General features: G+C 44.4%; 1 protein-coding gene across 2 annotated transcripts in view; it reads left to right on the forward strand.

Moving 5' to 3' along the window:
• The first annotated feature begins 14,134 nt into the window (after positions 1-14,134).
• Positions 14,135-27,739, forward strand: part of ASZ1 (ankyrin repeat, SAM and basic leucine zipper domain containing 1) — a 146,023-nt gene continuing 132,418 nt past the window's right edge. For both annotated transcript variants that reach the window (XM_033959758.1, XM_033959759.1), the window contains exons 1-2: positions 14,135-14,364; positions 20,664-20,760. In XM_033959758.1, coding sequence (XP_033815649.1) covers positions 14,269-14,364; positions 20,664-20,760 — 193 coding nt within the window. In that variant the 5' untranslated portion in view covers positions 14,135-14,268. The remainder of the gene's footprint in view (positions 14,365-20,663; positions 20,761-27,739) is intronic.

Here is a 27,739-nt window from a genome sequence, read left to right on the forward strand (position 1 = left end):
GTCTGTATCCTTCTGTCTCCCCCCCCCCCCGAGCAAAGCTGTCTGCCCCCAGCACACACCTCCCTCCAAAAGCAGCCCCTTTCCCTCTCCCTGTCTCTCCATGGCCCTCTTCTGTTTTCCCCTCCAGAGCAAAGCTGTCTGTCCCCAGCACATCTCCCCCCAAAGCAGCCCCCTTTCCCTCTCCCTATCTCGCCATGGCCCCTTCTGTCTCCCCCAGCACACCCCTCCCCCAAAGCAGCCCCCTTTCCCTCTCCCTATCTCTCCAGGGCCCCTTCTGTCTCCTCCCAGAGCAAAGCTGTCTGTCCCCAGCACACCTCCCCTCCAAAGCAGCCCCCTTTCCCTCTCCTTGTCTCTCCATGGCCCCTTCTGTCTTCCCCCCCAGAGCAAAGCTGTGTGTCCCCAGCACACCTCCCCCCCAAGCATCCCCCTTTCCCTCTCCCTATCCATGACCCCTTCTGTCTCCCCCCAGCACACCCCTCCCCCAAAGCAGCCCCCTTTCCCTTTCCCTCTCCTCCTGGCTCCCGGTATTGATCCCCTTCTTACCCTCCCTCCATCCCAGCGTCTTCTGGCCTGCTCCTCTTCAAAGCAGCCTGCAATCGTGGTGGCCGGCTTTAGCGAACCTAGCAGGCCGCTCTCCAACTCGGTAGCACGTTCCCTCTGACGCGATCCCGTGCGTCAGAGGGAGCGTGCTACTGAGGTTGGAGAGCGGCCTGCGAGGTTCTTTAAAGCCGGCCACGATCACAGGCTGCTCTGAAGAGGAGGATCAGCGGCGGCGGCAGCAGCAGCGGCAAGTGAGGGCGGGAGGTGACACGGCGAGGACGCGGGCAGGGAAAGAGCACAGTTGCGCAAGTGAGGGCGGGCGGTGATGCGCTGAGGACAGGGAGAGAGCACAGTCGCTCTCCTTCAGCCACCACACGCGCCTCCAGCCCCTGCAAGCGCCGTGAGGTGTCAAATAGAATACTGCCACAGAAGCACGCTTCACGGCGCCAGGAATCACGAATTTTCAAGAGCGCATGCGCGCTCTAGGGTTTTATTATTATATATGCCGTACAACGATTTTCTCTGCAACTGCCCCCTCAATATGGATTTCTTTACCCTCTTCTCTTAGGAAAGAAAAAAAATTGCACAAATTCAAAGGGGCAATAAATAGAACCATGTCTTCTCTCCTTGATCCAGTAATCGTTTTCCTCCATTAAACATTGCCTTTGTTTTGATCTGATTCTTTAACCTTTTCTACCTATCCCTCTCGTTTTTTCCCTCTTCATGTTTACTTTTCTGTTTCTTTTGTAGTTCTACCTTATTCCTTGTGTACTTATGAGTCTGTCTTGTCCATGTCGTATGCTTTTAAATGGTTTTTTTAGATTATAATTATATCCAACAACCACCTCAAAATATGCCCCCAAATGGAACAATTGGGGTCTCTCGGGACACTGCAAGGCCACACACACACACCACTCACCCTACTATCTGAAAAATCAGAAAAGACTCAACAAAACCAAGACACAAATTAAATGTGGAGAAAAAGCCTCAGTTAAGCTTCATATGGCAAAAAACTCCACTTTTGTGTCTTAGATGTATCAAAAAAATCCGTGGTGAAAAAACACCCTACAAAAGCACGCCACAAATATCTTCAAGTCATTGTGTGGAAAAGTTCTTGAATAACATAGAAACAGGAACTAGGAAGGTACTTGAACTAGGAAGGTAGAGAAAAAAAAACGACTTAGCTACAACTGTCTCTGAGTGGTGATTGGTCTGTGGACCCAGACAGGTGGAGCTTGCTTGGATCAAGAGAAAAGCTATGGCTCACAGTGTTTCCTGCCGCCAGTATAACATTGATTGTAGAGGATGTAAAGTGGTCTTGCTTGGAGGGTCGTGTGGGATTGCCTTGGAGGTTGGAAGATTACACCCCTGATACAGCAAGAGCGAAACTGAGATTTATCTGTCGGGTGGGCTGACTGGCTCTGAAAGTCCGTGCATTGGTGCTGGCTTGTGAACAAGCATGATTGGAAGCAGCTGTGACTTCAGTTGTTGTTAAGTCGTTTTTTTTCTCTACCTTCCTAGCTCAAGTAGCAATGCTTATGACTGTTTCTATGTTATGCAAGAACTTTTCCACACAATGACTTGAAGATATTTGTGGCGTGCTTTTGTAGGGTGTTTTTGGGGAGGCTGTTACTATGCCTCATTTTTTCACCACAAATTTTTTTTGATACATCTAAGACACAAAAGTGGAGGTTTTTTTGCCATATGAAGCTTAACTGAGGCTTTTTCTCCACATTTGATTTGTATCTTGGTTTTGTTGATCTTTTCTGATTTTTCAGATTGGGTGAGTGGTGTGTGTGTGTGGCCTTGCAGTGTCCCGAGAGACCCCGACTGTTCCATTTGGGGGCATATTTTGAGGTGGTTGCTGAATGTTTATGTCCTTATCCTTAGGCTGATTATAATTATATCCCCATTTTTATGTACAACGCTTAGAATCTACGATAGGCATTTAATCAAAATTTTAATAAACTTGAAATAGCTACATCATTGGGACAGAAAACAAATAATAGCCCATCTTACTAAAACATTATTTTTCATTAACTAGAATTTATACAGTAGAGGGTTTAGCAACCCCAGAGACCAAAGGAGACCAAAGAGAACTGTTGTTGTATACACACTTTAAAAGGCTGCTTCTTGGTCTTGGTGTTAAAGGAAAGGTCTTGTCCTTTCAAAGTTTTGGGACTGTACTGTAGATTGCACTCATATATTTGTTTTTATGATGAGATCTTTGTTTCATGTAAACAGGCCATTTCTAAGGCATGTCCACTGTTTTCTCCTTCACTCAGATGATGGTTATTTACTGCCCAAAATTGGCCTTGAGTTATTTTTAACTTTGCTACTATGTTATGGAATACACTTATTGCTCCATAGGGTCTGTATAATATAAACTGACAAATATGCCTCTTCACATCTTCTGTGGTAATTTGGTATGTTCTATTTGTGCTTTTCTAATTATTTGATATTTTGTTTCATATATATTGACAGCAAGTATAAATACAATAATCAATTTATATGAAAATGAGGTTTTGGACCTTAATTTAGAAGCCCTGTGATTTACATGTGTAAATCCTAATATTTACATCTGTAGATCAAATAAACATTGAAAATCCAGTTTTAGAAAGCTGGGATTTACATATGTAAATCTGTACTATATGCATAAACCATGTTGAGTGGGACTAGGGCATAACAAAAAAATACATGTACAGGCAGTCCCTGGGTTAAGAACGAGTTCCGTTTTTTAAACCGTTCTTAAGTTGAATTTGTATGTAACTCGGATCCTATATAGTACACAATCTATAAAACATTAAACATTCAAGAACATTAAACATTAAAGAAATAATCCTCAAAATAAAGTACTGTAGTTTAAATAGAAATAAAAGATAGGAAATTTGCACTTACTTTTATTCTTCATCCATTCCACTGTTCCCTCTCCACTACATCCACAATCTCTCCCACCACCATATTCAATCTTTCTTTCTCCCTCCCTATGCCCAACAATTCACAGCTTTCTTCATTTCCCAGTGTGCACCATCTCTTTCCCTCTCACTCAGACCAAAGGCCAACAAGTCTCCCTTTCTTTTCCCTTCCCACCTCATCATCTCTTTCCCTCACTCCCTCCATTGTTCCATCCTATGTCCCAAGTTCATGCTTCCTTCCCTCCATTCTGTGTCCCAGGTTCATGCTTCAACGCACCCCTTGTCATCTTTCCTTCCATTCTGCATCCCAAATTCATGCCTCCCACAGATGTTTACCTCCTCTGGCTGACTGAGGCTCCTTCCTTCCAGTCGCACTTCTCTTTGCAAAGCCACGAGAAGCGGCTCCTGCACGTGGCTCGCAGCTGACCCAGAAGCCTTCTGAGCATGGGGCATTGACGCCATTTGTGAAAGCTTCAGGTTTGAAAATAATTCTACATGCAAAATGACACCAGCGCAAGGTTTTAAAATTATAACCAGGATTTATTGAATTATTGGTTCTATTTTCCCATTATTAGATCAAAAGAATAGCATAATTGCTTACGTTGCGCTCATGGGAGATCATCATCGTGGCCAAAGACTGGCCTTCTCACAATGGTCTCGTTTTTCTATCTCATTACAGTCTATTATATAACTTTTGGTTTAGTGACATCATCAAGTTTGACGACCAATAACATTTCTATGGGTGGTCTTAAAGTTTAGACAAAGAAACATTCCTCCATGTTTAAAAGTTAGTCAAAGTTTCAGATGATTTCTGAATTAACATTAACATTCAAAAGAATTCACAATTATTAACATGGTAAATTCTCAGTCCTTCCATGCTGACAAGTTCTGAGCCTTAAAGGAAAAAAACTCCTAAGCTGACAGATTCAAATTGCACAGCCTTACACAGAAATCTTACTCAGGAGAAAAAGGGGGGGTTAAATCCCCCTCTCCTCTCCCTGAAGCATGTTTATGCTTATAAAACCATTTATATAAACCATTTATATTTTACACAATCATATCATCACATATTACATCCATGGGCCCCAAACATTCATAATTTCATTCATATCTTGGCCATTCATACTTCATACATTTTATATCTCAGTTTGGAATAAGGAATCTAATATGCTTTTTTCTAACTAGCCTGAGCACATCTGTTTTCAATTAGAACCACGAGGCTAAAGGCGGGAAGCTGAACAAAGAACAGAAACTATTCACTGGCACAAGATGCTGGCCTAAGACAGGACAGTCATAGTAAAGAACCTAAACTGGACTCCATGTCTCATGTAGTCATGATTTCCACTATGATTTAGCTCAACAGCAAAATACACAAGAAAACACCATTCTTTCCCTTATATTAATCTTTAGTGTATTTTTCTTCTGGCCTTAGCTACATTATATTTAAATGTTTTATTCACCTATTTTTCGTACGCTTCTATTTGGGCGTGGTCCTTAACTAACACAGATGTTTGTCTAACTAGAATTACCCAGAATCATATGAAAAACTGGCTTTTTGTAGAAAAAAAACTCCACAAAAAATACTGCACTTATCATGTCCTAACATCCATTCTCATTTCCGTCCCATAACCAGCACCCCCTGCTGGCCACGAGCCACTACTCACTTCCCTCTGACGTTAGAGGGAAGGCTTCTGGGTCAGCAGGCTGCGTCCAGGAGCTGCTGGTCGCGGTGTTTCCCCTCCCCTCCAAAATCAAATTTGCTCAATAATAGGGGACTCTGTGCTTAATTGGGAACATTTAAATGTGTAGTTTTCCAAAATGGCACACAGGCATGTCTTTATCTCAGCACTCACATGTCCTAGGTTTTGAAATATCAACTTATATGTCTTGACCCAGACAAGTATGTGGCTTAATTGCCTGTATGTATTTTAGAAAAAGCTCTATGTTGCTAGATCCTTTTCTTTTATATCTACTGAAATTTATACATATCATACAAGTACTCATTTGAATTATAAAAAATAAGCAGATAAAGGCCAAATGGCCCATCCACTATCCACTCCCTAAGAGATCCCATGTGCCTGTCCCACGTTTTCTTGAATTCAGACACAGTTTGTGTCTCCACTACCTCTACAGGGAGACTATTCCAAGCATCTACCACCCTTTCTATAAAAAATTATTTTTCTTAGATTACTCCTGAGCCTATCACCTCTTAACTTCATCCTATGCCCTCTCATGTCAGAGTTTTTCTTCATTTTTAGTAAATAGGAATTATAGCATGCTGAAGGATGGAACCTTTTCTAGGAGCTGGGTTTCTTTCTGTGGAGTGTCTTAGGGCTCTTCTATTTCTCCTACGCTTTTAATATTTTCATGAGTACTCTGCAAAAAGTATGTTTGTCAACCGAAGTTTGTATGTTATCTTACGCTGATTGTATTTTAAAAAAAATTAATTCTGTTAGATTCAAATACGGAGGACATTTCAGCTAATATTACTGATTCCATGAATAGAATAGAGGTCTGGTGAATTCCAGCTTGTAGCCACACTGGATGATCTCTGATTTGGCATCACTGTGATTACTTGGTAGAGGGGACAGCACATCTGGGTCCAGAAAACCTCTGTCTGTAATTCTGGAAAAATCTCTGAGAAAAGGAACTGGAACATTGCCAAGATCATTTGGAGCCATGAAAATTAGAGCGACCCGAACCCCTACAGGTTCTGGGTCTATTATCAGGCAAAGTCTTGGATCGATGGTTTACTACACTGTTATTCAACCGCTGGTACGCGGACCGGTGCTGGTCCGCAGGAAATTTCTGCCGGTCCGCGCAGGGACAGCAAGACTAAGGTGACCATAGGTCCCATTTTCAGACCTCCTGTCCCGTTGTCCCCAAACACAGCTTCGGGACAGCGTCGGGGACAACGGGACAGGCGATCATTTCCTGTCCCTACCTGTCGCACAAAAAAAAAAAAAAGCTTTCCTTCTTCCTTTCCCCGGGTCGGCTGCTATCTTACCGCCATGCTGCTACTGCTAAAGCCGACAGAAAGTCTTCTTTCCGATGTCAATTCTGACGTCAGAAAGAAGACTTCCTGTTGGTTTTAGCAGCAGCAGCAGCAGGACGGTAAGATAGCAGCCGACCCGGGGAAAGGAAGGAGGGAGGCTTTTTTTTTTTTTGCGCGCAGCAGGGAGGGAAGGAGGTAGGCAGACAAGCGGGCTGGCTTTGGCCAGGAAGGGAGGGAGAGAGGTAGACAGTCAGGCAGGTTGGCTTCGGGGATGGAAGTGGGACAAAGTGTGGAAGGCAGTGAGAGGGACATAGGAAGGAAGCACTGGGGGCATTAAAGACATGGGAAGGATGCACTGGGGGCACTAAAGACAGGAAGGGGCACTAAGGACATGGGAATGAGGCACTGGGGGCACTAAAGACATGGGAAAGAGGCACTGGGGGCACTAAGGACATAGGAAGGGGCACAAAAGACATGGGAAGGAGGTACTGGGGGCACTAAAGACATGAGAAGGAAGCACTGGGGGCACTAAGGACATGGGAATGAGGCACTGGGGGCACTAAGGACATAGGAAGGGGCACTAAGGACTTGGGAATGAGGCACTGGGGGCACTAAAGACAGGAAGGGGCACTAAGGACATGGGAAGGAGGCACTGGGGGCACTAAAGACATGGGAAAGAGGCACTGGGGGCACTAAGGACATAGGAAGGGGCACAAAAGACATGGGAAGGAGGCACTGGGGGCACTAAAGACATGAGAAGGAAGCACTGGGGGCACTAAGGACATGGGAATGAGGCACTGGGGGCACTAAGGACATAGGAAGGGGCACTAAGGACTTGGGAAGGAAGCACTGGGGGTACTAAAGACATGGGAAGGAAGCACTGGGGGCACTAAAGACAGGAAGGGGCACTAAGGACATGGGAAGGAGGCACTGGGGGCACTAAGGACATAGGAAGGAAAGAGGGAGGGAATAGAAAGGGACAATTCTTGGGCCTGAGTGCAGAAAGAAAGAAAGGATACACAGACAGAAGGAAACGCAGCCAGAGACTCATGAAATCACCAGACAGTAAAGGTAGGAAAAATGATTTTATTTTCAATTTAGTGATCAAAACGTGTTAGTTTTGAGAATTTATATCTGCTGTCTATATTTTGCACTTTATTTGTCTATTTTTCTATAGTTACTGAGGTGACTGAGCTCGTGGAGTGGGGAGGAAACAGGGTTTTTAAATTTTAGTCCTAGTAGTTTGCCGGTCCACAAAATAATTCTTTTATTTCTGCCAGTCCACGGGTGTAAAAAGGTTGAAACACACTGGTTTACTACACAAGTCATAATATCATCCAGACCCTTTCCAAATAACAGCTTCCTCTTAAAAGGGAGTTTGCTAAGAGTAGCTTTAGGGGTGAAATCTCCAGCCCATTGTCTGATCCAGGGTATTCTGCAGGCAGAGACTGAATAAGCTGATGCTTTACTCATGACACGAATAATGTCATTGAGAGCTGCCACTCCTGTGCTATAGGATACAGCCGAGACATGACTCTCAGAACCTTGAGGGCCTCTCTGGAAAAACCAACTGCTCCGTGACTAAAACATTAAGGTCCGGATTCCAGGGAAACGTATTAGACTGAACTCTCACTCCACTCATAAGAGAGGAGGAAGTAGATGGAACTGGCTTATAGTCTACATGCAGCTCCCGTAGTGACTCAGACATGAGATCCAGTAGAGCCATGGGCTTAAAGAAGCGCAGGACTATGGGATCATTCCCAGAATCCAAAGCCACCAGTGGATCCATAGCATCAGGCTGTGGGCCTATGTCCCCCAAAATGGGAGGCACATTCTGAGACAATAAGACAAACAGTGAGAGACTCCTCATCATCTGTGTCCCCATCCATAACCATCTCCGAGGCCTTGAGCAGTGAAAGACTGAGAGGGAAATGCACCCAGCAGGGCTGAGCCCTCCCGTGCAGCATCCGAAGCGCAGCCCACCTTCCCCTTGGAAGGACAGCTTCCTGAAAGGCTTTTCAGATTAAACTGATGAATTCAGGAGAGAAAGCTTATCAGGTAATGCAGAGTCACATAAAGATGACTCTAATTTGTGTCTCTTGGGCTCTGTGGCTTCCACGCCCTTGCAATCAAGATGGTCACTGTTTCTAGGACCAGGAAAAAAATTGCCTGAGCCACCTGGTTAGCCACCCTATCCTCAGTGCTAGAGCACGAAGTAGATGCTAAGCCTAATGCTCCCATCTCTCCTGCATGTGTGGCGTGGCACATAGTTTCATAAAAAATTGATTAAACGCTCAACTTAACATTCCAAGTGCACAATTTGCTCATTCTTGACATGGATTATTGTAAAAGAGCCCAAAGACTCCATCCCAATAAGTTTTGAGGTAGAGAATGACAGGGTGACAAAATTCATCACCATTCCCATCCCCACGGATAACCGCGGGAAATAATCCCATGTCATTTTCTAGTGTCTATTTCAACCTCAGTCCTTCTACACCAGCATTCTTCAAAGCAAAGCTTAAGGGTCAGTGGCTGGGCCCATTCATACTCTGATTCTTCCCTCTCTCCTTAAAGAATAACATGAAGATGGTTTCCCACGGTTATCTGCAGAGACGGGAACGGTGATGAGTTTTGTCACCGTGTCATTCTCTATTTTGAGGCAAAAACTACAGATTTGGAGCTGCAGGAAACTTTAGAAAAAAAAGATAGCTAAAATTCAAGATGGCTGCAGTCAGGATTTTGGAGCTGAAAAATCAACAAAATTAAAAGCAAAAACTGGCAAAATTAGGATTTTTGGGGAGGGTGGGGCATAGGAGAACAAACACAGACTACTGAAAGTTGCAATGTCTGACACTCCCTGAATCACCTCACAGGCTGTAACAGCCTTACTCACTGTGCCCTGTCCTGGGAATGTGCTGCAGCCTACCTCAGCTCGGAACAGTAGCTGGAAATGAAGAAGAAATCACTGCCTCATCCAGAATGTCTCTTCAACGCTGAATCTTCGGGCTGCCAGTTAGACATGGTGTCTGGCTGTGGATAGATGGATGCACAACCAGAAGGAGGGAGGCGAAAATACACAAACAGGGAAGCTCCAAGCACAAAAAACTGAAGAAAACCAAAAATAACTATAATAAAATGAAGAAAAAAGGCAGAGCAGAACAGAAACACTCCTTTTGGCTCGAGTTCAGAAGGGAAAAACTATAGATGTCAGTAGAGCTTTCTGTGAAGTAGGAGGATTAGAGAAAAAAATCCAGAATGAGTTCCTTCTGCAGAGGCTCACTGCCTGGGGGAGATAACCCGCTTGTTTGGAGTGACACATCAATTGCACTGGAAAAGGATCCCAAATTCCTAGACCAGGGGTCGGCAACTTGCAGCTCGTGAGTCAAATGCGGCTCTTCATGCATGTGGCTACAGCTCTCTAGACCCCAACCCTTTAATTTCCCTCCCATCTCCATGATCCCCCTCCCCCCAGCATACTGAGTTACCTGGTGGTCTAGCAGGAGTCTTTGTGGCAGAAGCATGGCCCCCCTCACTTCTGCCTCCTCATGGCTGTAAAATAGCTGCCTCCTCATGGCTTGTAAAATAGCTGCTGTGACCTCTCACAGCTGTTCACGGCATTTCCTGTAGTACCTCTGATGGTGTGGATAACAAGAGGAAGGACCTAGTGAAGTTTGAGGAATGATCTGAAATTTGGCAAGTTAGATTTAATACTAAGAAATGCAAGGTAATGCATTTGGATTGCAAAAACCTGAGGGAATGGTACAGTTTAGGGGGGTGAACCTTTGTGCATGAAAAGAGGAGCAGGACTTGGTTATGATAGTATGTGATGATCTTAAGGTGGCCAAACAGGTTTAAAAGGCAACAGCAAAAGTAAGAAAGATGCTTGGGCACATAAGGAGAAGAATGGCCAGTAGGAAAAAGGAGATATTGATGCCCCCCCTGTATAAGACTCTGGTGAGAGCTCAAAAATTGTTTCTACAAACTTAGAATGATAAGGTCTTTAGCTAGCATCTTAGACTCTCAATCTCTTAACATACTGATTCATTCCCTTATCATCTCTAAAATTGACTACTGTAACTCACTATATAAAGGTATATGTCAAAAAGATATTAGACATCTTCAGTTAATCCAAAATACTGCCATTAAAATCATTACAAATTCTAAAAAATACGATCGTCACCCCCCTCTTAAAGAAAGCTCACTAGCTGCCAATTCCTCATAGAATAACATAAAATCACCATCTTGACATTTGAAGCCCAAAAGACCAAGGAACCTGCCTTTATCGATAGACTTCTGATTCTGAATGATCCACCTCTCAACATCTATTTCATGTGCCTTCATAAAAAATCATCAGTACTTATCGGGCCTCTATTTTCTCTGTAACAGCTCCCATGATCTGGAATTCTCTTCCAATTAACATTAGGGCAGAACAAAACTTGGACAAATTTAAAGCAGGATTAAAATGCTTCCTCTTTAAAAATGCCTTTGAATAAGATTCCCTTTTCTCTGCAATTTTGATTCCATCACTTTACAGGGCTCTCCCCTCCCACCCTTTGTGTTTTCCCTTCTATGTCTGCTTTACTTTTAAATATTGTAGTTCTCCCTACTTGCCTTTCGTTTTTATTGTAAGTCAGTATTATGTCTTGTTCAGTTAGTCGTTGTTAGTTTCCTCTTTTTATTATTGTAAAACGCTTAGAATTCATGATAAGCGTTTTATCAAATGTTAATAAAACTTGAAACTTAAGACCACATCTTCAAAAAGATATAACAGGATGGAGTAAGTCCAGAGGAAGGCTACTAAAATAGTTAGTGATGCAAAATATCAGAGGAGAAAGGAGGCTCTTTGCACAGTAAGCACCAGAAGATAAGGTGACCGGTGTGACCTGAGCTGACCTCTACTGATGCATGCTGTGCATCTGTAATAACCGTCAGCGCTGACTGCTACAGCATCAAGTCTGGAACTTTGAGACCATTCATCAGTGGCATACCTAACATATTTGACACCCGGGGGTCAATCATTTTTAAACACCCTCTCCTCTATATGAAAATTTTTTTTTTAGTAATAATCTATGAGTCACACCTAGGAAAAGGCAGCATCTTAGCCTTTGCAGTGAACACTAGAACATCAATACACCCATTGTAAAACTAAACAAGCCAGATTAGTATAGATCAGTTCTACACAGTCAATGCCAACAGAAAAGCATGTCTTTTTTCGCACGCACAAAACACAGATACACTCTCACCCAGTATAGAATGAGTAACCACAAAATAAGAATATGTAGACAACAATGAAACTGCATCCTAAGAAGCCAGATTCTGCATAGAATGCAGCACCACATAAATAGTGATGCATGTCCCCTAGTACTGTGCAAAATATAAAGACAAGAAATGTAAATTTGAAAAGACTGACAAATACCAATCACATGGTAAAAAAACAAAAATAGAAAATAAGATACCGTATTGGATGAATACATTTTTCTATTACCTTTCAGAGACCAAAATCCTTTCCTAACCTGAGAAAGCTAGTCAAAAATGTATTTAAATTAGTCTAATAAAAATATCACCTTATTTCTATTTTCAAATTATAAACATTTATTAACGCAGCTATGATACTACTTTATTCTGAAGCAAAAAATACCTCAACTGGTCTCTGGGTTTCTGCTTTCCTCATCTTCTCTTCACTCTCTCATTCTTTCCAATGTCTGTCCTTTTTCTGGTGCCTTTTGCTTTCCATTTGGCTTGGTCATCTTTCTCCCCATTCCATCCAGCCTGAACCACCATATCTCCTTGATCCAACAGTTCCCTTCTCTGTCTGTCAGTCACTATTCCACCTTTTTTCCAGCATCACCCTTCTGTGTGCCCATCTTATCTATGTCCCTATCTCACCTCTTTTCCATAATGTTGTGTCCCTGTCCTTATCTTCCCCCCATGTTCACCATCTGCCCTCTCAATATCCTTATCACCCCCCTTTTTTCAGCATTGCTTCTGTGTCTCTATTTCACCTTCCGTTTTTCAGCATTTCTCCCTCCCTGTGTCTATTGCCTCTTCCTCTTTTCAGCATTACATCTGTATCCCCAGTGGCATAGTGAGGGTGAGCAGCACCTGAGGCGGTGGCGCACCTCCCCCACCCTCTTTCCCACCTTCCCTGCCACGCACATGTGTGCCCCTTTCCCTGTACCTTTTTAACTTCGGTGCCAGTAGCCACCAACTTACTGCCCACGTCGGCTGTGGCACTCTCTCCGACATCAGTTCCTTGGTGAAGGTCCTGGAAGTGATGTCATAGAGAGCGCCGAAGTTGTACAGGGGAAGGGAAGGGGTGGGCATGTGGCAGGGGAAGGAGTGGGACTTGGGGGGAACGGAGGAGGGTTGCCAGCACCCCGAGGAAGATGGCGCCTGGGGTGGATCGCCCCCCCCCACCACTATGCCACATCAACCCTACATTAACAGTATTATACCCCTCTGTGTGCCAATCTAGCCTCTTTCAGCATTGCCTCCCTCTGTAAACCCATCTACCCCTCTTTCAGCATTGCTCCCTCTGTGTTCCTAATTCCTATCCACCCCTCTTTCAGCCTTTCCCCACTGTATCCCTGTCCTTATAGTTCCTACTTGCCCCTTCTCTTCTCTGTGTCACTGTCTCAATTTTCAGCTTTCCCCCTCTCATCCTTTGTTCCTGCACCAGTAGCCAACATCTTTCCACCCTCCCTCCACTCTGGCCCAGCCCGGTATGACATATTTTCTTTTGTTTCCCTCTTCTTTCTACCCCCCCCCCCATACATTAGACCTGCATCTGGCCCTCTCCCTTCCACTTGCACCCTCTTCCCACGGCCCTCTTTCCCAACTCAGCAGTGGTGGCAATTAAGACAGGCTGCTAGTGTCGGGGCCTTCCCTCTCCGAGGTCCACCTACTTTGTTTAAATTTCCTGTTTCTGCATAGGTGAGAAATGCCAATAGCCTGTCTTGATTGTTGCCACTGCTGATTCGCCATGGGGAAGAGGGTGCGGGTGCAGATGGAATAAGAAAGTGCTCCAGAGCACAACGCAAACCCCAACAGGGATGATTTCTTTTTCAGTACTGCTGCCGCTGACCTCCAAAATAGCAAAAACTGGACTAAAGAGGCAGATTGAAAAAGCCACCCAGACGTCCAATGGAGTCCTCAAAAAAAGCACGTCTGGGGAAACCCGGACATCTGGTAACCATATATTGGTGTCATGACTCCAAGTAGGAAGATATTTGTCGGCAGTTCGTCCACGTTTTGGAAGGCTCCAAGCTCGGGGTCACGTCTGGAGGGTTTCTGCACATATGTGGATGTCAACGTGATGATATTACATACATACATGCAAGCCTGAGCGTGATGTCATCGCATCGATATCCACACATGCACAGAGGACCTCTAGACACGGCCCAGAGCTAAGGGAAGGAAACATGAGGTTCATGTGGGAGCAGGGCTGGGGGTGGAAAAGGACAGGGTTGGGAGCAGGAATGGGTGGGGCCGGAGTAAAACAGGGCAAGGCCAAGTGTCCTCTTTTTTTGAAAGAGAAAGTCTGGTAACCCTATTCCTTACAGCTCCACTGGGTTGTCAGAAGACCCTAGCAAATTTCCAGAGTACCGTCCATCCCTAAAAGTTGACAGGTAGCTTCCGCACTAAAGTAGCTACTCGAGCAATAGCATTTAGCGCTTCCGTTTCCGTGCACGTTCCTATGCCATGAACGGAAGTGACTGAGGCTGTGCGTAAGTGTGTATATGAAGGGAAACTGAAGGCGAAAAGAGCTCTTTCTGTGTTGAGCTTAGGAGCGCGCGGGAGTGGCTTGTAGGATCTAGGATGGCTGAGGGTTGCTTCGTGTTGGCGGGAGGTGGCGAGAGCAGCGACAGCGAAGACAGCTGGGACGTTGGATTTCTCAGTGGAGAATCTTTTCAGGTACAGTACTTGCGGAGCTGAGTGACCCATCCGGCAAACTTTGGGCCTAGACCGGAACTTGCGTAACTGTAGACGTCAGGCGCGCGCGGTTTTTATATTATGCAAGATCCTACTTAAAAAAAAAAATAAAAAAATTATAGGACTGGATAATGCTGTGACCTTTCACCTTTGCATAAGTTCTGATGTTTTATGTATAGCATTTTATTGTTTTATCTTTTACAAAATATGGCAGAATTATTATTAAACATAACGGGTATGTTCTGTGTACATTTGGTAGTGTTTTATGATAGTGTGTTTTTGTATATTTCATTCTCTACGTACAGTGTGCTTTGTGTTTGTTTTAATTTTGTGGTTACCATTATGTATTAATAAGATTATATTGTGTGTATAGGAAAAATGGATGGAAGAAATTGCATTACAATTAGTATTATTATTATGGGGATAGAGTCTGGAGCGGAGTTTAGGCAGGAGTACTAGGTTGGTATTTGTTAGGCTTAGGGAGTACTTGGCTTGAAAAGGTTGAGAAACACTGTTCTACACTACAAGGTTGAATTCTATAGTATATGGCAGATATTGTTCTGGTCTCATAGGGCTGTGTTGCTAGTACTATGTAGAGGTTCCGTAACAAAACTGCGCAGGACATTGACGCTCTGACAATCCCGTGCAGGACTTCTGCGTGCCGCCTAAAAACTGTTCCTGTTATCGCTGTGAGTGAGGGTCTGGGGGGAATCCCCTAGTAAACTGACAAGTGTTCACGTTGAGGGGTGTGTGTGTGTGGGGGGGAACTGTTAACTGCCATTTTCGGGTAATCGGCAGTTTTCAGTGTAGGTGGGGGGAACCCACCCCCAACGTGAGCGTGAACACTTGTCAGTTTAGTAGGGGGTACCCCCCCACCCCACCCCATCTGAGTGCTAACAGTAACAGTTTTTAGGTGGCGCGCAGAAGTCCTGCACGGGATTGTCTGTGCGCAATTGTTGGTGCGGCAATATCCCGTGCGGTTTTGATGGGTAGATGCAAGCGGAATACAAATTCCAGTGTTATGTTGTAGTGATTGGTCATAATCGCAGTCAGTCCGCGGGGATGAGGATTTGGTCCGACACCGTATCTGACAGACAGCCTGGAGATTCAGCATTGGAGAGGAATTCTGGATGAAGTAGTGATTTCTTCTCCATTTCCAACTGTTGTTCAGAGCTGAGGCAGCCTGCAGTACATTCTCAGCGCAGGTCACAGTGAGAAAAGCTGTTGCAGCCTATGAGGTGATTCAGGGAGTGTCAAGACATTGCAATTTTCAATGGTTGTATTTGTTCCCCTAAGCCAGGGGTGTCAAAGTCCCTCCTCGAGGGCCGTAATCCAGTCGGGTTTTCAGGATTTCCCCAATGAATATGCATTGAAAGCAGTGCATGCACATAGATCTCATGCATATTCATTGGGGAAATCCTGAAAACCTGACTGGATTCCGGCCCTCGAGGACCAACTTTGACACCTGTGCCCTAAGCCCTCTTCCCAGATATTCTAATTTCGCCGGTTTTTGCTTTTAATTTCATTGTTTTTTCAGCATTTTTTGGTGCCAAAATCCTGACAGCGGCCATCTTGATTTGTAGCACTCTTTTTATTTATTTTTTCCTAAAGTTTCCTGCAGTTCCAAATCTGCACACTTTGCCTCAAAACTTATTAGGATGGAGTCTGTGGGCTCTTTTACCAATAATCATGCCAAGAATGCACAAATTGTGCATCTCAGGAGTGTCCTTGCGCCATGTGCCTTGACGTGCTTGCAGGAGAGGTGAGAGCATCAGGCTTAGCTTCTCCTTTGCACTCTTGGGCTGAGGATAGGGTGGCTTACCTGGTGGTTTGGGCAATTTTATTTTCTTCTCCTAGAAACAGCAACCGTCCTGCACGAAAGGGCAAAGAGCCCAAGAGACACAAATTAGAGTTACTGTATTTTTTGCTCCAAAAGATGCACCGGACCATAAGACACACCCTAGATTTAGAGTAGGAAAACCAGGAAAAAACCCATTCTAACCAAATTGTGTACTAATATATACCAGGCTCTGCACCCAACCCCACATTCCCTGCCAGGCTCTGCACCCTGTCTCCCCTTCCCTACCAGGCTGTTCCTTTCATTTTTCATATACACACAGCAGATATAAATGTTCAAAACTGACATATTTTGATCACTAAATTGAAAATAAAATCATTTTTCCTACCTTTGTTGTCTGGTGATTTCATGAGTCTCCTTCCTTCCTTTCTTTCTTCACTCAGGCCCAACAATAGTCCCTTTCTATTTCCTCCCTCCCATTCCCAAGTTCGTGCCTCCTCCCCCTTACTGCCTTGCAAGCCTTTGTCCTTCCTGCCGTGCCGGACACTGCCTTCCTCCCTCCCTGCCATGCTGATGAAGCCTGCCTACGCTCCGCCGATTCCTTCTCCTCTGGTCCGGGTCCGCTGCCACTGCGCCGCAACTCAAAAGAAGGGAAGGGAAGGACCCAGTGTGCAGCGATTTCACATCACTGGCCCACAAGCCTTCTCCCGACGTCAGAACTGACGTCAGTTTTGACGTTGGGAGAAGGCTTGTGGGCTTGTGATGTGCAATCGCTGCACGCTGGCTCTTCCCTTCCCTTCTTTGTTGCGGCGCAGCAGTGGACCTGGGCCAGACGAGGAGGGAATCGGTGGAGGGTAGGCAGGCTTCAGCGTGGCAGGGATGGAGGAAGGCAGTGTCCGGCGTGGCACGTTGGCTCTTCCCTTCCTGGAGTTGCAGCATAGTGGCGGACAGCAGGGAGCAGCAGCAGGCAGGCGGGCGGCAGTCAGCCCGCGTACCCTCAACGAGTGGGACATTTTGGAAAGGTACAACGGGGTGGGTGGGGGTGTTTTAAAAAAAAGTTGCCTTCGCTTCATAAGATGCACCGAAATTTCCACCCAATTATGGGTGGAAAAAAGTGCATCTTAAGAAATGAAAAATACAGTATCTTCAGGTGACTGTTCTACCTGGTATGGCCTTTTCACCTGAATTTGTCAATTTAATGTGAAAAGTTATCTTTCCAGGGTGCAGGCTGGCTGCATTTTGGACACTACACGAGAGGGCGCGGCCCCTCTCTGTACATTTGCCTCTGTCTTTTGCTGCTCAAGTCTTCGGATTTTGTAAGGTTGGGGACATAGATAAATCTCTTACTGTTCCCTAATTGTCTCAAGATGCGCCTCCCATTTCAGGGAACATAGGCTCGCAGTACGGTGCTTTGGATCCTGTTCTGGCTTTGGATCCTGAGGATGATCCCACGGTCCTGTGCTTATTTAAGCCTACGGCTCTGCTGGATCTCATTTCCGAGGCCCTGCATAAGCTGAATTTAGACTCTCAGCCAGTTCCATCTACTTCCTCCTCTCTTATGAGTGGTGTGAGGGTTCAGTCCAATACATTTCCCTGTCATCCGGACATTAATGTCTTAATTACTGAGCAGTGGGATTCTCCTGATGGGTCCCTCAAGGTTATGAGAGCCATGTCTTGGCTGTATCCTATGGCACAGGAGTGCCAGCAGCTTTTTACCCAGCCTAAAATGGATTCCTTGATTGCACAGTTTACTAAGTGCATCTCTACTCTGAGTGAAGGCGGTGTGGTGCTCAAGGATATGCAGTATTGCCATGTGGATGAAGTCCTTAAGAGACTTTTTGAAATGTTGGCCCTGGGAATCAAAGCAGCCTCAGCAGCGTCCTTTGTGGCATGTGCCTCTCTTTCCAGGCTATGTACTCTGGAGCGCAAAGAAGAGGAGTCCGTTCCTCAGCTCCTTTTGTCTGGAGTGGATTATGTGGCAGATGCTCTCTATGACATTATGCTTGTTAGTAATAAAGCGTTAGCCTATTCCATCTCTGCCCGCAGAATGCTGTGGATCAGATAATGGGTTGGATAGTCCACCTCTAAAGCTACTCTCAGCAGACTCACTTTTAAGGGGCAGTTGTTATTCAGAAAAGTTCTGCATGATCTTATGACTGGCTTAATAGACTGTCAACCCAATGCTTTACCTGAGAGCAAATCCAGACCCTCTAATTCAGTGGTCTCAAACTCAAACCCTTTGCAGGGCCACATTTTGGATTTGTAGGTACTTGGAGGGCCTCGGAAAAAATAGTTAATGTCTTGTTAAAGAAATGACAATTTTGCATGAGGTAAAACTCTTTATAGTTTATAAAGCTTTACTTTTGGCTAAGTCTTAATAATAATATTGTCATTTATAGCTAAAGAGACATATGATTAAGAAACTGTTTTATTTTACTTTTGTGATTATGATAAACATACCGAGGGCCTCAAAATAGTACCTGGCGGGCCGCAGGTTTGAGACCACTGCTCTAATTTTACCTGAGAGCAAATCTGGTCTCTCTAATTTTCGTGACTCTAGACAGTCTCAGCAGTTTTCCACCCCCACTTCCAAAAGATTCCCCAGAATTACAGACATAGGCTTTCTGGACCCAGACGCAACCAGTCTTCAGCACCTTGTTCTGTTCCCTCAACCAAGAGATTGCAATGACGCCCGGTTAGAGGCAGGCTGATTCTTGGATTTTCTGCAGGCCTGGGTTCAGATTTCATCTGACTGCTGGGTTTTGGACATTAAGCGTGGGAGACTTTCCATCCTTGGTGCATCCCGGAACATGAGCAGTTCTCAACTCTAGTTTCTGTGTGTTGGCTTTTCTCTAAGCCAACCTGGACAAGGGACTCGGGCTTCCCTTAGAGTCCATGTTGCAGGACTCTCTTGCTTCAGGGCACAGAACCACTGATCTTCTCTGGTGTCTCATCTAGACATAGCCAGATTCTTTAAGAGTGCACTGTGCATTAGACCTCCTGTCAAAGCCCTGTTCCCTTCATGGGTTCTCAATGTAATTCTGAGGGGTCTCAGTCAAGCCCCATTCGAACCGCTGAAGAAGGCGTCACTGATGGATTTGATGCTCAAGACGTCGATGAATCAGGTCTTGTAACTCCAGGCTATTTCTTGTAGGGCGCCTTTCCTTAAAATCTCTGACACTGGTGTTTTTTTGCGTACCATTCCTTCCTACCGAAGGTTGTTTTGACGTTTATATATCAATCAGGAAATTCACTTGTCTACATTTCAGTCCAGAGGTTACAAGAAACAGGACTGGATTCTAAAAAAGTTGGATGTGAGAAGAGCACTACTTTGATATCTGGAGGTCACCAATGAGTTTAGGCTCTCTGACCATCTTTTTATGCTGACTAATCCAGCTAAGTGAAGGTGCAAGCTTCCAAGGCCACGATTTCCAGATGGATCCAAAGGGCCATTTTATCCCCATATATTGTGTGTGGAAAACGGTCTCCTGTTTCTGTGTGGGCACATTCGACCAGAAGTGTAGCTTCATCATAGGCGGAAGCTAGGGCAATTTCTCCAGTGAAGATTTATAGGGCGGCAACTTGGTGCACACTCCATACATTCACTAAGTTTTACAGAGTGGATGTGACAGCAAGGGAGGACTCTGCCTTTGGGTCCTCAGTGCTACGTGCTGGTGCAGTCATCTTGCCCTAGATTTCTGGGACTAATGATATGCGTCCCACTTGTCCAGGATGACACACCTATTGCACTGGAAAAAGAGATCAGGTTCTTACCTTGCAAATATCTTTTCCTAGGTTCTTATCTTGCAAATATCTTTTCCAGTAGATAGGTGTGTCATTCTGGACCCCCACTCTCATTCCTGCGCCTGCCTACTATCTAATTGTTTATTTTTGAAGTCTGTAGCTTGGATGTCAGTCAGCCTATTGAGACATGAAGAATATTGTATTTCTAGCATCAGTAGGGGTACTACCTGAGCTCCTCTGTTGCTTCTGTTGGCACTTTGTTGATTGTCCTCAGTTTCTATTTTAGTTATTTGAGCAGAACAATTCTGTTTGTTGGGGATGTTTTCCCTACTTTCAGGAGAGCTCTTGCCTGCTTGGGGCCTAACTATAGATGGCAGTAGAGCTGTCAATGAAGTAGCAGCAGGGTTACAGAAAAAAATCTGGAGAGGATTCCTTCTGCAGAGGCTCATAGCCTGGGGGAGATAACTCGCTTGTCCAGAATGACACACCTAACTACTGGAAAAGGTATTAACAAGGTGAAAACCTAATCTGTTTTTATTGTACGATCATTCAATAAAGGTATTCTTAAATATACTGAAAGTTAATTTATAGAGAATTACTGTTATCACAAAAATGCTATAGGGAAACCTTGTGTCCACTTATTTGTTTCAATAAGAATACTGTGGTGAAAAACTAAAAATCAATAATATGGAATTATGTTGCTGTATTTAATAGTTTTGTTTTAAACTTGTTTAAACAGTTAAAGAATTGTTTGCAGACAGAAGATAAAGAAGAAACATTGAAGAAAGCTCTAACAACAGGCAATATCACATTGGTGGAGGAACTTTTAAATGCAGGTAACATATGATTAAAGAAAGGTATATACATAGACATCTTCCAACTGGCCAAGCCAGTAAAACTGATTGATTGGTTTACTAAGAATGTATAAGGATTCTTGCCTTTTAACAAGGATTAGTAACTTAACATTTTAAGAACAACATCTGACAACCAGATACAAAGAAAAAGCTAGTTTAATGCTTAATAAATAACAAGCATTAATGCCCTGCAAGTCACATTTTATGCAGAGACCTAATTAACAATAGTGTGCACTACCACGGTAGCACATGTCAGTAAATCTAGCCCTTAGGAAGCTATTTACTAGTGGTTAGTGTTTGCGGCTTCAGGGTTCATGATACGGCTTATGGGCCCTGTGCTAACCATTAGCAAATGACCCCTTCGTTGATTTTATTCTTATGTAATAAATCCTGAAGGATTAAAATGCATAAGTATTAAAAGCAGGGAAGAATGTTTTGTCCTTTGAACAGTGTGTCTGTGTACTTTCTTTAGGAAAGGCTGAAAACAGAAGTATACTGTATACTTATGGTTCTGTCTAAGCTTTGTTCTCCATATTAAATTGCTCTTACTAACAGACAGGGCTGTGGAGTTGGTACATAAAACCTTCGATTCCCACTCTGATTACTTTTTATATCTATATAAGTGTTCTGCTACTGTTACACAGGTGTCCATACTTTATTTAAAAATTTATATACTGCTTTAAACCAAAGTAGTGTACAATCAACATACAAATACAGTAAATATGAAAATATGTCAAACGTGTTCAAGCAAAGAATTTTTTTAAAAAATTTAGTTATTCATATACCACCTATCAGATTATCTTTTTTTTTTTTTGGTAAAAATCATTTTTATTAAAGAGTCAACAAGAGAAACGGGCATGGTGCATAATACAAGCAGGCACACAAGGGCAACCAAAGGAAGAATATATCGACCATCACCAAGAAACATAATACAGCAAGAGACTACAGGACCATCCAAGAACAAAAACAGCCCATCACCCCCAGTGGCTCCTTAATATTCAAGTGGAAGAACATGGCCTGCCTACCCCCTACATTAACACATGGGAAGACGAGCACACCCTGCCACCCAATCCAAACACCCAAACAGGCACACTCCAGTCACCCACCACAATCACACACAGCCCTCCCTACCCCCCCAAGTCGAGAGACCTACCAGGTTATCTAAGCGGTTTACAATCAGATACTCATGCATTTTCCCTATCTGTCCTGGTGGACTCACAATACATAGAATGACTCTCATAATCTACATAAAAGCTGACACATACAAATATGTTTTCAATAATTTCTTTAAAACATCTCATGGCTTACACAAGCGCAACTGCCCAGCCAAAGCATTCCAAAACTTCACACCCATAATAAAAAAAAAACATTGACATCCCAATTCTTGCATGTGATATAGTACACACCCTATCCAGGGCCAATCTCATAGCATATTTTGACCGTAACTCTTTTAGGAGAGTATAATTTCAACAAGTCTTGAAAACAATCGGAAGCCTTATGGTATAGAGTCTGGTGTATAATAGTCAAAACCTTGAATTGAACCCTTTGCTGTATTGGAAGCAAGTGCAGCTGCTTCAAGATTGGCATAATGTGTACCCGCCGAACCACCCTGAAATAAATTGTGCTGCAGAATTCATCAGCACTTGTTGTGCCTTATACTTGTCTGTGCTACTCCAAGATAGAGTGCATTGCAGTAATACAACTTATTCAAAATAAGTGTATCACAGTATGAAAATTGTATGGCAGTAGCATTGGCTTCAACTTGTAAAGCATATGCAATTGTGCATAACCAGATTGAATAATCTTCAAAATTTGGTACCCCATTGTCAAGGCAGAGTTCAGCCATACCCCCAGTACCAGCAGTTCCTGATTTACAGTTAACTCTTTCCCCAATACATTCAAATACTCTGAATCAAATACAAGTCGTCGACTTATGACCTATGCAACATGCGACCGTTCGACTTTACAACACGTTTCTCCAGCCCATACTAATTACAGTTTTTACTCCTCCCTGCCTACCTTTTCCCTGGTGGTCCAGTGGTGTATCTTGCCTGAGCCCCTCCTGCTGATGTCAGAAGCCAGCAGCGCACCCGGACCGGCACGCGCAGGAGCGAGTTTTTAGAACTCCCGCCCCCACCCTGTGCCACTGACTGAAACACTGCCGTAAGTTCTCACGGGAATTGTGGTTCTTTTTCGGCCAGCAGACCCTGAGCCCTGGAGAGTGGTCTCTCTCAAAAGGTGTTTTCCTTCATAGTCCAGAATGACTTAGAGCAATCTGGCCATGAATCTCATGGCCACAACCAAGAAAGCAGAGTTGAGCAGGGAAGCATAGAGCTGGATGCCCTGGTCTAGCCTTGGCCCACAGATCTGCTTCTTTGTGTTTCAATCGTGGGCCATGGTGGGTCAGATTATCTGCAGGATAGCCACTCATCAGGCTCTGGTGAACTTGGTGGTGATGGACTGGCCCCGAAGACCTTAGTATGCAGACCTGGTGCATGTACAGAGAAGCAGACCCCTGAAGTTCATCCGGGGCTTCTCAGTCAAGCCCGATGGAGAAGCCAGAAAGCTTTAGTCTTATGGCATTGCTCTTGAACGTGTGATGTTGATTCGGAAGGGTTATTCAGAGGTTGTGGTTATAACTCTCCTTAGGGCCAAAAAGCCAACTATGATTGTGGCTATGCTAAGATCTGGAAGACCTTTCAGTTATGGTGTGCCAAGGAGCAAGTGGAACCAGAGAAAATCCAGTTCTAGTGACCCTTGCCTTCCCGCAAGCTGGTCTCGAAAAGGAACTTGCAGTTTCATCCCTCAATGTGCAGATAGCCAGTTTCTCGTGTTTTCGGGCTCAGAGTGGCCTTCAGTCTCTGGCTTCTCACCCAGATGTTGCTCAGTTTCTGAGGGGGGCTCTCAGGCTGAGACCCCCGTTGCATAGACCATTCCCATCTTGGGACCTCAATGTAATTTTGAAGAACCTCGTCCATGCTTCTTACGAGCTTCTTTCGGAAGTTACACAGCTAGACGTTTTGGTCAAGATAGTGGTTTTGGTTATTATAGTCTCGGCAAGAAGGATCCCTGGCAGCACATCCAGAATCTTGCTGCGGCACACAGTTTGCGATTCACAGGTTTAGTATTTAGCATTAGTTTAAAATACAGCTAGAGAAAAGTAGGCCTATGGAGCATTTTTTTGCAAAGGTCTTTTCAGTTAGGCAGTGAGAAACTGCTCTTTTTGTTTTATTGCCTTTCAGCTAAACAATAGTGCCTGATTTAAAGGGAAAAGTCAAAAGGTCAGGATCAGTACAGGGTGACTCATCCAGGAATTGTAGCCGACATCACATTCATTTTAAAAGCACAGCTAACAGAAAGGTAACCCAGACTCCAACTGCTCTTTGTCCTAAATAGATACTGAGTGAGGATCTGCTAAGGGTAAGAAAACTTCAGTCTTTTAGCCAGGCACTCTGCCCGGCTAATTTAGGTGAACGCTCAGCTGTCTTCCTCGAATGATACGCTTCCCCCCTCAGCGTCCTCTGGATTCCCCTCTAGTCTCACTGTCTCACCTTTAAAACGTGCAGAGAAAATATTAATTATCATTTCTATTTAGTTTTTTTTAAAAGATGTCAAGGCAGATGACTTTAAAATATGCAATGTCACCTCAGTACCAATTATAGAAAAATAGACAAAATATAGTGCAAAATATATACAGCAGATATAAATTCTCAAAACTGACACATTTTGATCATTAAATTGAAAATAAAATCATTTTTCCTACCTTTGTTGTCTGGTGATTTCATGAGTCTCTGGTAGCACTTACTTCTGACTGTTCATCCTTTCTTTCATTTCTTTCTTTCTGCACTCAGGCCCAACAATTGTTCTATTCTCCCTCCCTCCCCCAAAGCCATGCCAAAGCTTGCCTGCCCCCCAAGCCGACCCGCCGTCACCCGCTCCATTTAATTACCTCCCGCCCTCCCCCAAAGCTGCGCCGAAGCCTGCCCCCCAAGCCATCCCGTTGCCGATTCCTCCTCCCCCAGTCCGCCGCCACTGCCCCCCCGCCCGTTAATTTAATTACAGCCCCGTTGGTGCCTCAACTACAGGAAGGGAAGGTCCAGGTGTGTTCAACGATTGCACGCCGCCAGCCCACAAGCATTCCCCCCGACGTCAGAGATAAGGTCTGGAGCAGCCAATCGTTGTGATTCGGGCCAGCCATGTCTCTGTGATCACAACTATATTTAGATCCAGAATCTCGTTTCCCATACTTCGAACATTAGTATATACTGTTTTCCAGACATTGCCCCTTTTTTCCATCTGTGTAGAGCAGGGGTGTCCAATGTCGGTCCTCGAGGGCCGCAATCCAGTCGGGTTTTCAGGATTTCCCCAATGAATATGCATTGAAAGCAGTGCATGCAAATAGATCTCATGCATATTCATTGGGGAAATCCTGAAAACCCAACTGGATTGCGGCCCTCGAGGACTGACATTGGACACCCCTGGTATAGAGGTATTCAATGATTTACTTACCTGAGGGCTTTTACTCACCCGGGAGCTTTAATCACCCTGTACCATCACTTCTAGTTTAAAGCCCTCTTCAGTAGATTAGCCAGCCTGCCGGGAAAGACACTTCTTCCCTTCTTTGATAGATGCACACCATCCCTGCTCAGCAGCCCTTGGAAGATCATCCCATGGTCCAGGAAGCCAAAATGCTCTCGACGACACCATCCACGTAGCCACACATTCATCTCCAGGATGCGAGCTTCTCTGCCCTGGCCTTTACTCTCGACAGGGAGGATGGACAGGAATACCACCTGCACACCTGACTGCTTCACCTTCTCTCCCAGAGCTACAAAGTCACTTTTGGCATGTTCGCAGGTGCCAATATAGATGAGCAGCATCGAATAGTAGTCATCAGGCTTGATGAGTCTCGGCAAGCTCGCCGTAATATCTTGGATGCCAGCTGGCCCTTTAGGGCCTTGACGAATTCTATACATAGGTTCACAACACATGCAGGGGTACTTACTGAGCTCCTTTGATGCTGTGGTTGGCTACTATTCTTATTTGAGTAGAACAGTTGATTCTTGGTAATGTTCCTATTGGTATCCCTACTTTACATTCTGTGTTGGTGCTTAGATACTAATTGCAGGTGGTGGTAGAGCTCCCAGTGAAGTAGAAGAGAGTCGCAGAAAAAAATCCTGAGTGGATTCCTTCTGCATATGGCAAGCAACTATTGGGAGATAACCCACATGTTTAGAATGTCTCACCTATTTACTGGAAAATATATTATCAAGGTAAGGACATAAACTCTTTATTAAAAAAAAACCTCATAGAAATTATTGTATTATATATGTTGGAGTAGTTCCTGTAGAAATTTATCTAAAATAAACATAGAAGAAGAAGATGAAACATAGAAGATGACGGCAGAAAAGGGCTACAGCCCATCAAGTCTGTCCACTCTGCTTACCCACCCCCTGTCTATGCCCTAATGACCCAATTTTCTTACCTTGACCCTCGTAGGGATCCCACATGGGTATCCCATTTATTCTTAAAGTCTGGCACGCTGTCTGCCTCGATCACCTGCACTGGAAGCTTGTTCCAATGATCAACCACTCTCTCTGTGAAGAAATACTTTCTGGTGTCGCCGTGAAATTTTCCGCCCCTGAGTTTGAGCGGGTGCCCTCTTGTGGCTGAGGGTCCCTTGAGAAAGAAAATATCATCTTCCACTTCGACACGTCCCGTGAGGTACTTAAATGTTTCGATCATGTCTCCCCTCTCCCTACGTTCCTTGAGAGTGTAGAGCTGCAATTTGTTCAGTCTCTCTTCATACGAGAGACCCTTGAGCCCCGAGATCATCCTGGTGGCCATCCGCTGAACCGATTCAATTCTGCGCACATCTTTACTGTAATGTGGCCTCCAGAATTGCACACAGTACTCCAGATGAGGTCTCACCAAGGCCCTGTGCAACGGCATTATGACTTCAGGCTTTCGGCTGACGAAATTTCTATTGATACAACCCAATATCTGCCTTGCCTTAGATGAAGCCTTCTCCACTTGATTGGCAGTTTTCATGTCTGCACTGATGATTACTCCTAAATCTCGTTCTGCTGAAGTCCTAGTTAAAGTTTTTCCATTCAAGAAGTACGTCCTGCATGGATTTCCGCTTCCGAGGTGCATGACCTTACATTTCTTAGCATTGAAGCCTAGCTGCCATGTTGAGGACCAACTTTCCAGTGTAAGCATTTCCTGCGCCATATAATTCTGTAAACTGCATTCACTTACTATATTACATAGTTTGGCGTCATCGGCGAATAGTGTTATTTTACCTTGAAGCCCTTGAGTCAGATCCCCTATGAATATGTTGAAAAGGAGTGGACCCAGGACTGAGCCCTGCGGCACTCCACTGGTCACCTCCGATGTTTTAGAGAGGGTACCATTAACCACCACCCTCTGAAGTCTGCCACTCAGCCAATCATTGACCCATGCAGTTAGTGTCTCTCCTAATCCCATCGATTCCATCTTGCTTAGCAGCCTGCGGTGTGGGACACTGTCAAAAGCTTTACTGAAGTCCAGGTACACGACGTCCAAAGACTCTCCCAAGTCCAGGAAAAAATGTGTCCCCGTAAGCTTGGTCCCCGCAAACCATCTGATCCCATCTGCACAAGCCTTGAATAGTTATAATTTTATATTGAACTTATTTTATTAAAGTATAAAAAGAAGCAATATTCTGTACAAATGTCAATTTATAAACACAAATAATACAGAGCAAGGATCAACACAACCCCTATCTCCCCTCCCCTTCAAAAATATCCACCTCACTATCGAGAGAACTGAATAAGCCAAATTATTACAGAATGCTACACAGAAAAATCATGCTAACAGAATACCACTGTCACACATGACAGGAATAGTGTTAGGGGAGTGCAACTGCCCCCTGGTCACAGAGAGCTCTAAACCAGCTGGAAGCTAAAGAAGCACGGCC

This window comes from Geotrypetes seraphini, chromosome 9 (genome assembly GCF_902459505.1).
Source record: "Geotrypetes seraphini chromosome 9, aGeoSer1.1, whole genome shotgun sequence".
Classification (NCBI taxonomy): Eukaryota; Metazoa; Chordata; class Amphibia; order Gymnophiona; family Dermophiidae; genus Geotrypetes; species Geotrypetes seraphini.